Source organism: Nanorana parkeri, unplaced genomic scaffold, assembly GCF_000935625.1.
Source record: "Nanorana parkeri isolate BGI_ZX_2015 unplaced genomic scaffold, ASM93562v1 scaffold980, whole genome shotgun sequence".
NCBI classification, from domain to species: Eukaryota; Metazoa; Chordata; class Amphibia; order Anura; family Dicroglossidae; genus Nanorana; species Nanorana parkeri.
Window position 1 is genome coordinate 184224 of NW_017307248.1, and position 9571 is coordinate 193794.

At 49.1% G+C, this 9571-nt stretch overlaps 1 protein-coding gene across 1 annotated transcript in view; it reads right to left on the reverse strand.

Moving 5' to 3' along the window:
• Window positions 1-6325: 6325 nt before the first annotated feature.
• Window positions 6326-9571, reverse strand: part of CENPO (centromere protein O) — an 11019-nt gene continuing 7773 nt past the window's right edge. Inside the window, exons 3-7 of the mRNA XM_018566824.1 lie at window positions 9020-9054; window positions 8637-8896; window positions 7677-8041; window positions 6554-6623; window positions 6326-6442 (exon numbers count right to left, since the gene is read on the reverse strand). Of these exons, the coding sequence (XP_018422326.1) occupies window positions 6326-6442; window positions 6554-6623; window positions 7677-8041; window positions 8637-8896; window positions 9020-9054 (847 nt within the window). The remainder of the gene's footprint in view (window positions 6443-6553; window positions 6624-7676; window positions 8042-8636; window positions 8897-9019; window positions 9055-9571) is intronic.

Sequence of the window (9571 nt, forward strand, 5' to 3'; positions counted from 1 at the left end):
CACATGACAGCACTGGGCCAATCACCAGCATTGTCACATGGGGAGGGAGGGAGGGAGACACATGAGCCCCATACCAAGAAGTACCAGGTTCCCTCCCAGCAGCGAACACAGTGTCAGAGGAGCAAAGCAAAGGCAAGTCAATGCAGTGGGGAGGCAGGTATTGAAATAAAATAGCGAAGAGACTCTATAGGGTCTCATTATAAACAATTCGCCGAGCCGTTCACCCCCCTTGAATATCCGCGAACATTCGTTCCGTGCGAATCTATACCAAATGAACATTTAAATTAATTTTCAAATCTTTTCATGCAATTTTGCTTTATGGCCACTAGATGGAGCCAAAGGAGCGGAGCAAATACGTATTTATTGTCTGTGCTCCATAATGTGATACTACGAGAGAAAAGAAAATACATTCCATTGTAAAGAAACAACTAAAGAACGTTCGTTTTGGTAAATAGCTGCACAGAGCAAATGCTTACAAATATTCACAGGGTGAATGGTCCCCGTGAATAGTTTATAAATGACCTTCATATGTCTATCCTGCTATTTGTCTGCTTGCTGGCAACATTTCCTAATTGTACATTGACGGATGCACATGCGCAGCTTAGCGTACAGTCCACATGCTGTGCATAAAGTGACTCCGGTATGAATTTATTCTGCGTTGTTTCATCCCCGGGCCAGCCAATAGGGACGGCCGAGGGCTGCAGACCCAGAAGGCTGGGAGATGATGTATTCTGCAAGTTTAATACAGAGACAGACAACAGATTATTCCGGGTGCCACGCCTCCCAGCATCAGAAACCGGCGAGTGGCCACTCAGGTCCAACCATTGCATGCTGGGGGGTGGTCACATGCTCCCCCGTACACAGAAGAATCGGGCATCTGCGTATGCTCCAATGGAGCAGAATACGTAGCATGGAAGGTATGCTAGCAGGTGAATGTCAGTTGGCCCTGAATGGGTGAAGAGGCGGAGTCTCTCTGCAATGACGCAAGGTGTCAGCTGCAGAGCCGGCGCCTTCAAAAACTAGTTGGCAAGAACATTTCCGATATAGTTCTCCTGAAATGGAGTAAATTCCTACAGCCCTCAGCTCTGTGATTTCCACAGGTACTGTAGGTGAGAGCTGTATGAAGTCCGACCCTTATCTGAAATGCTGAGAGACTTGTATTAGAGGGTGGTGCTGGTATTGATGTCTATTCAGTAGGAGTGACCTGCAGGCCCCACCACCGGCAGGAACTATGACTTCCACACATAGGTGAGAGCTGTAGGGAGTCAGGCCCTTATCTGGAATGCTGAGACTGGTATAGGGGGGTGGGGGTGGGGGGCTGCTATTGATGTCTATTCAGTAGGAGTGGCCTGCATGCCCCACCACCGGCAGGAACTATGATTTACACACATAGGTGAGAGCTGTAGGGAGTCCGGCCCTTATCTGGAATGCTGAGAGACTTGTATTGGGGGAGGTGCCGCTCTTGATGGCTATTCAGTAGGAGTGGCCATGGCAGTTCCTTCCTGCTTTCAGATAAGGCCTCAGCCTCACACACAGCCCTCTGCTCTCCAGTATCCATCAATGATGGCAGTGACATTATTGAACGGTCCCTTCCCTAAGTGAAAAGAACTGAGATCCATCAGCTCCGCCATTAGATACGAATGCTCGGGCCGGAGTCCTTCTTTCGGATCATTTCGGAAAGCCGGATATCAATTTTGCACAGCACATGAAATAGGAAAAAGCTTAGCTAGCAAGGACGCATCTCGGCCGCATCACACTCGTGGCCGGGGAGGAGGCGGGAACATTTTATGTCTGCCATTTAAGATCACGTCTATTGTCATTTTTTTGGTATCTGCTTTTAATAAACTGCACTCTTACTATAATTAACGCTGGAATTTTTATTTGTTACAAAGTTAATGAAGCAACAATGACGGAAAAAGGTCTTCTAGACCAGCGGCCGCCAACCCTTCGGACCTCATGGACCACTAAATTCATCATTTTAAATCCCACGGACCACTAATATGAATTCTTAATAAATATATTCTCATATCTGTGTGTGTGTGTTTGCGTGTACTGTATATATATACACAAACACGCACACATATATATATACACACACACACACACACACATATATACACACACACACACATATATACACACACACACATATATATATACACACACATGTGAGTAAACAAAAAATATGAGAATATATCTATATACAGTATATATACACATACATACATAGGTGTGGGTGTGCCTGCAGGAGTGGCAGTGCTGGTGGAGGGAGGGAGCGGTGCCGCACGCCCCGGCCCACTAATAATATTAAATGGTTCCCCCCCCTATAGAATCTGCCACTGGCCCTGACCGTGCCGCCCGGGGCACATGCCCCCCCCCCCCTAGCTTCAGCACTGGACCCCAACCACCCCCGTGCCTCCCCTTCCCCCACACTGAGCCACTATTACCTGGTTTCTCCCCACTTTTTCTATGTCACGCAGCCTGCTCAGTCAGGGAACTGACCAGATGCCCCGCCCCCTGCAGAGCCCGCGCTGTACTGAGAGCCGCGCACTCCTTGTGACAGCCGCTGCTCGAGTCAGTGAGAGGCCGCCCCGGAGCCTCCGTGCCGCTTCAAGGACGGCCCAGCCTGCACGGCATCAGAGCGGCCCGGAGGGCAATTGCGGACCACTAAAATTTTCTCGCAGACCATTGGTTGGCAACCGCTGCTCTAGCACCCAAGGCAAAAAGGCCAAATTGGGATCCCCGTGCGGTGGGGGAGATTTTGGAAGACACAAGCACGGGGAAAAGTGATTTGGAGACCTTGGGGCAAATGAAAAAAGTAGCCCCACCGCAAAGGTCAGGTGCTTGCTCTGTCTAGGGGACTCAAAGCAGATTTACTTACATGATCCCGCCTACCACGGCAGTCAGCGCTCACCTCTGTCCCACTCCGCTCCGGCTATGGAATGTCCCTTGGAGTCCTCACGTCAAATGCAGGTCAGTGATGACGTCAGCAGTCCTTAGACCGCCGTAGCCCAGGGGAGAGGGGGCTGCAGCAACTGGTCTGGGAGCCCGGGATCAGGTAAGAAAATCTGCCCCTTAGACCAAAACAAGCTCTTAACCCCTTCATGACTGAGCTTGTTTTTGGTTTCTGTTCGTAAATGACTGACACACTTTTGACATTTTTGCTGTGTGATTCTTCCACGTCAGTACTATACTTTCTTACAAAGTGCACCCACACATATTATATATTGTTTTTTAGAGGACAGATAGGGCTACATATTTATATCACATATGTGTGTCTAACGCCTCACTTAGGACAAATACAAATTAAAAAAAGAGAAAAAAACGTTAAAAAAAACTTTTTTTCCCAGTTTTGATTTGTAGTATTTTTTTTTAAAAAAACCAGCACAGCTAAAAAAAAAATGCAATACATTCATTCATTTATTTCTCCCTTATTTTTAATTTATTTACACTTTTCACTTTTTTTATACTGACAAATTCTATTTATTTAATTATATCAGGCAGTAATTGGGAATTAATCTCACTGTTACTGCTTGATAAATTAATACATTTTTTTTATTATCAGGCTGCTTCAAACTTCAGAACAGCCGATAATAAGTTAGTGACACTGATCCTGCAGCAGTTCAGGATTCAGCTGTCAGTGAATGTTTCAGAAAACTTAAACATTCTACTTTCAAGAATAGATACATTATGTGTCTAATACAAAACATTTTGTATCTATTCTTGAAAGTCAAAAGATAAAAAAAAAAAAAGCCAGTATAGCTTGAGAGAGATATCTCTCGATCTATACGATCTATACGAGCTGTCAGAATGCCAGGCACCCGATCTTCAGGTATCGGGTGTCTGAAAAAGGTTAACCCTTTCATTAATGGATGCCTCTAAACTGAGGCATCCATTAATGAATGATTCTCAGCGGTTACCAGCCTTCTAGTGCAGCAAATAACTCGTCACGTACAGTGTACGTGACGAGTCATTTGGTCCCTTTGTGGCTGGACGTACAGTGTACGTCTCCCGTCACGAAGGGGTTAAAGAGAACTATGTGGTCAGTGTTTTTCCCCATAGTTCTCCTCAGGGTCACGGGAGGACATATACTAGCGTCCTCCCGTCACCCAAAGCTCAGTATATAGAGAGCTACAGCTCGCGGTATACTGAGACGCCGCAGCCGGGACGGATCCCGACATTACTGTCTGGATCCACCCAGCTGCGTGACTGACAGCTGGCTCTGCCTATCTAGAGGCAGAGCCAGCTGTACCCGCCCCCTCCGCCAGTCAGCGCTGGAGGATCGGAGCGGGGAGGAATCCCTTCAGGGAGCCGTGAGTGACAGCTCTCTGCAGTGACAGGATCGAGAGGTGAGTGAACGCCGGTATTTGTTCGCTCACTTCCCGATCTACTGAGCCGGCCTGTGACAGTCTCATTGTCACAGGTCGGCTCGAACTATGAGGAGGAGTGATTTTTCACTCACCTCATAGTTCTCCTTTAACCCTTTCAGTGCATGGGGTATCCCCACAGCAAGGGTAAGTGTTTTTATTTGTCTGGAGTTCTTCTTTAAAGACTGTAAATGTCCTTTATGGGGGAATCAACATCCTTAGAGAGGTCTGTGGGACGGAGGTGGGGCTAATCCTCCATCCACAGAAATCAATCCTAACCTACTTTACGTGGCAGGAAGTGATGTCACCTCTTCCCAGGAGATAAAAAAAAAAGCATAATGGAGGAAGTGTAGAGTTCTCTAACTTCCTGTCCCACAAATAATCACCCACGCCTTAGGATTTCCTCCCCTTCCCTCAGTCGTCTGCCTTGTGCTCGTACACCGCTTGCTATAAACACTTACGAAAGGCAAACAGGCTGCTCACTTTGCAAAGAATACCCAATCGCGTGCCAGGAAAATAAAGAAACCAGTATCTTCGCTTGCACATGATTGGACGATGGAAGTCAGCTGACCTACACCTCACTTACCAAGCTAAGGGGGGGAAACATCCCTTGCAAAGTGAACAGCCCATTTGCCTTCAGTAAATCAACCCCTTGGGGTCAAATAGCAGGCGGCGGCCTGCCACACAGAATGCAGCATCCCTGCCGTGTCCTCAGGTCAACTACACTGGGCGTTCCATGCTCGTGAAGAAACTGACATGGCTGCAGGGACCCGGAGAAACCGCCATAGGCCGGGTAATGGTCATTTTTGTGGCCGATGACATCATCAGTCCAAGTTTAGGTGGCCGGAAGAAATGTGTTGCAGCACTTCCTGCTTGTAAACACAGGGCGGGCTTGAGAACTATTATTATTCGTATTATTATATACACTGAGTGGCCGGATTATTATATACACTGAGTGGCCGGATTATTATATACACCGAGTGGCCGGATTATTATATACACCGAGTGGCCGGATTATTATGACCACCTGACGTTTGTAGGCACATTAGCTATAATTTGGCGCTGAAGTTGCTAGAGGGCCAGACCATTATAAATAGGGAAGCGGGTTGGTTACCACGACAGTAGAAGTGATTGGGAAGATACGGGGAAACAACGCGATGTAACAGCCTTGGAACGCGGGATGATTGTTGGCGCTCGGAGCCATGGAGCGAGTATCAGCAAAACAGCAGAATTCGTTACATGTTCAGGAGCGGCTCATTGTTAAAGTGTTTAAAGACCGGACTGTCAGCCGAAAATCTGGGTCTGAGCGTGCGAATTGTGGCCGTCAGCGACTAGCCAATGTTAGGGCAGAACGGGGGAGGGGCAAGACTGGTACAAGACAACAGAAGGACAACAGCGCCGTGTCAGATTCCTCGCATCACCTTTCATCATCTCGTGGAGTCACCAGGCGGCCCAAGTACTGATGGGGGGTCATAATAATCTGCCCACTCAGTGTATATATATATATACATACACACACACACATTACTGTATTGATTTTATATGACAACATTCCAAAGACCAGACGTTTTTAGCTGAATATTTTTTATACAAAAGCAAAACTTACCAGTTGCAGGTTTTAAATAAACAGATTTATACAATATAAGGAGCACAATGTATTATTTTATCCTCTTTGAATGTCCATAGCAATTCACAGCATGTGTGTTCCAGGTGGAAATCTGTCATCTACATTTCAGCCACAAGAGGGCGCTCTCTGACACACTCCTGAAAGCCACATTGCTATTCTGGTGAGATTCGTCAATTCTTATTACAGGAAATGTCACAAAGTGATGATTTTGTTACAAATAAGATCTCCGGAGAGGACAATGGACACTTCATAAAGTCCCTCACACGTGTACCCCGGCCGTCCCGACCATGCTAAGACAGCAACGTGTGTTAAGCATATGACACAATCATCTCTATGTAGTGAGGGAGTCCAGGGCTCTGTGCAGGGCTGTGCTCGAGAACACTGACACGTGGGATGAGATCATCTCCGGCACCGAGGCCTCGTCATCTAAAATATCAGCATAGAGAAACTACAATGAGGTTGCAGAGGAGAAAAACATAGAAACAGTCGTCAGATCCGTGACCAGAGGAGCCGCTGCCCTCAGCAATAGTTTCTTGTTCCCTAGTGAAGCTCAGAATACGAGAACCGGCCATGAGAGAGATACGAGAGCGGTCACGTGGGGTGCATGCTCCAGGATGTAATACATATCCCTACCCAGAGCAAGCATGCAGCCAGTGAAGTCGAACTCCTTGCCCCTGAATGAACCACTTACTAGCCCACTTACTGCCCCCTTTTCCTGACTGATGTCACCCCCTCCCTCACATGACAGTGTCTGGGGGCCTGGCGATTGGCCCGCTCAGGCCCAAGTACTGCATGCTGGGAAGAAGTCACATGTTCACATATACTCAGAAGCACCAGGTATAGGTGAAACCAATGGAGGCACTGGGGGTACATCCTAATACTTTACTGATGAGCGGCGATATAAATAGAACGCAGTATAATGGACGCTCACTGACCACCAGTGTAAGAGGAGAGGTTACTGGTGCCCCCCACTGACCACCAGTGTAAGAGGAGAGGTTACTGGTGCCCCCCACTGACCACCAATGTAAGAGGAGATGTTACTGGTGCCCCCCACTGACCACCAATGTAAGAGGAGATGTTACTGGGGATCCCCACTGACCACCAATGTAAGAGGAGATGTTACTGGGGCTCCCCACTGACCACCAATGTAAGAGGAGATGTTACTGGGGCTCCCCACTGACCACCAATGTAAGAGTAGATGTTACTGGGGATCCCCACTGACTACCAATGTAAGAGGAGATGTTACTGAGGCTCTCCACTGACCACCAATGTAAGAGGAGATGTTACTGGGGCCCCCCACTGACCACCAATGTAAGAGGGGATGTTACTGGGGCCCCCCACTGACCATCAATGTAAGAGGGGATGTTACTGGGGATCCCCACTGACCACCAATGTAAGAGGGGATATTACTGGGCATCCCCACTGACCACCAATGTAAGAGGGGATATTACTGGGGTTCCCCATTATTCACCAGTTGGGGTGGGGGCACACTGACTAGCAATGCATGATTTATACTTTTGGCCTATTACCACTGACCTACTTTAATTTGGCCACGCCCTATTTAAAATGCACCCCCCCGGGGAACTTGGTTTCTTCCGTAGATCTCCCCCTCACCCACTCTAAATACCAAGCAAAGTATCAGATACCCTGGAGAGGAGGCGAGGGGAGTGGCCTGCACTTACCTTCCACATATGTCATTCTCATATCCGTCTCCCACAATGCAGCACACGGGGGGGGGTAATGGAGGAGACCTGTGTGTGGACTTGAAGGCCCTCTGACATGTCTGGTACCCGGGATCAATCCCAGCACAGGTTCTCTTCAAAGCCAGGAAAAGAGTACAACAGAACACATACGGACCAATCACGCAGCGGTTACCTGGACATGTGACCGTCACCTCTGTGGGAAAGATGCTGGTGATGTCTCCGTAGAGTAATTTGGCAGCGAAGCTGACAGTCTGACCCTCTATGGTTATGTTGTAGCTGAAGGAGAGAACCGTGTACAGGGAATTCTTCTGCAGAGACCCCGCTACGTACGCCGGTGACTTTTCCTGTACGGAGAGACACAAATATCACCGGCGGGTCACATGGACAACGTTCTATGATAATAATACCAACCAATCACAACCATAGAACTCTCAAGAGCCCTCACCCCTGATACAAGCAGTGGGCGGGCTCCTGGGAGGAGTTATGCAAATATCACAATGCCTTGATGGGAGGGTGTCAGCCTGGAGGAGTGGGCGGTCCTAGGCAGGCTGTATTTGCATGAAGACCTCCCTAGGTAACACCCACATGTGATGCTGAGCCCCAAGGATTAAAAGAACGGTCATCCAATGAATGAAAGGGGCGGGGCCAGGGAAAGTCAGGCTGGTGAGGACAGAGCTAGATGATGCTGGATGTCCTCCAGCCAGGAAATGAGGCGGAGCTCTACCTGACTTGCTGCAGCTTGTAATGCACATTGTGAGGAGCTCCCGTTACAATAAAAGGATGACTGTTGCCCAAAATTACCGATTTTCATTGCTTTCCAGTGACTGGGCCTGTGGACTGGAGCAGATTTTTTATGTTTAACCCCCCCCCCCCCAACTATTGGGGGACAATCAGCTGATACATGCCCGCCTCCATGGTCAGTGCTTGCCATGTCATTACCTCCAGCTTATCGGCCTGGAACTTCCGGCCCCCATAGGCATTCAGCCGCTCGAAGAGAACATGGAGAAGCTTCCTCAGGTCGGCCGGCAGATGCTCCTTGGCGAGGTCACTCAGCGGGATGAAGGAGGGGACCCCGTGGCGGGAGATCTGCGGGTTTCTCAGACTATTCACCTGGATGTAGTACGAGTCCAGGTACGTGCCCTCGAAGGCCGCGGTGATACAGAAACACGCCCCGCCGTCCTTCAGCTTCCCGCTTATCCCTGATGGGAGAAATCAAATCCACCATGATGTCTACATTCACTGAGGGGAGGGGGCTGTACCTGTGACCATGTGACCAGAGCTCCCCCATCATGTCTACATTCACTGAGGGGAGGGGGCTGTACCTGTGACCAGAGCTCCTCCACGATGTCTACATTCACTGAGGGGAGGGGGGCTGTAACTGTGATCAGAGCTCCACCATGATGTCTACATTCACTGAGGGGGGCTGTACCTGTGACCAGAGCTCCACCATGATGTCTACATTCACTGAGGGGAGGGGGGCTGTACCTGTGACCAGAGCTCCACCATGATGTCTACATTCACTGAGGGGAGGGGGGCGGGCTGTACCTGTGACCAGAGCTCCCCCATCATGTCTACATTGACTGAGGGGAGGAGGGCTGTACCTGTGACCAGAGCTCCTCCATCATGTCTACATTCACTGAGGGGAGGGGGGCTGTACCTGTGACCAGAGCCCCTCCATCATGTCTACATTCACTGAGGGGAGCTGTACCTGTGACCAGAGCTCCCCCATCATGTCTACATTCACTGAGGGGAGGGGGGCTGTACCTGTGACCAGAGCTCCTCCATCATGTCTACATTCACTGAGGGGAGGGGGCTGTACCTGTGACCAGAGCTCCCCCATCATTTCTACATTCACTGAGGGGAGGGGGGCTGTA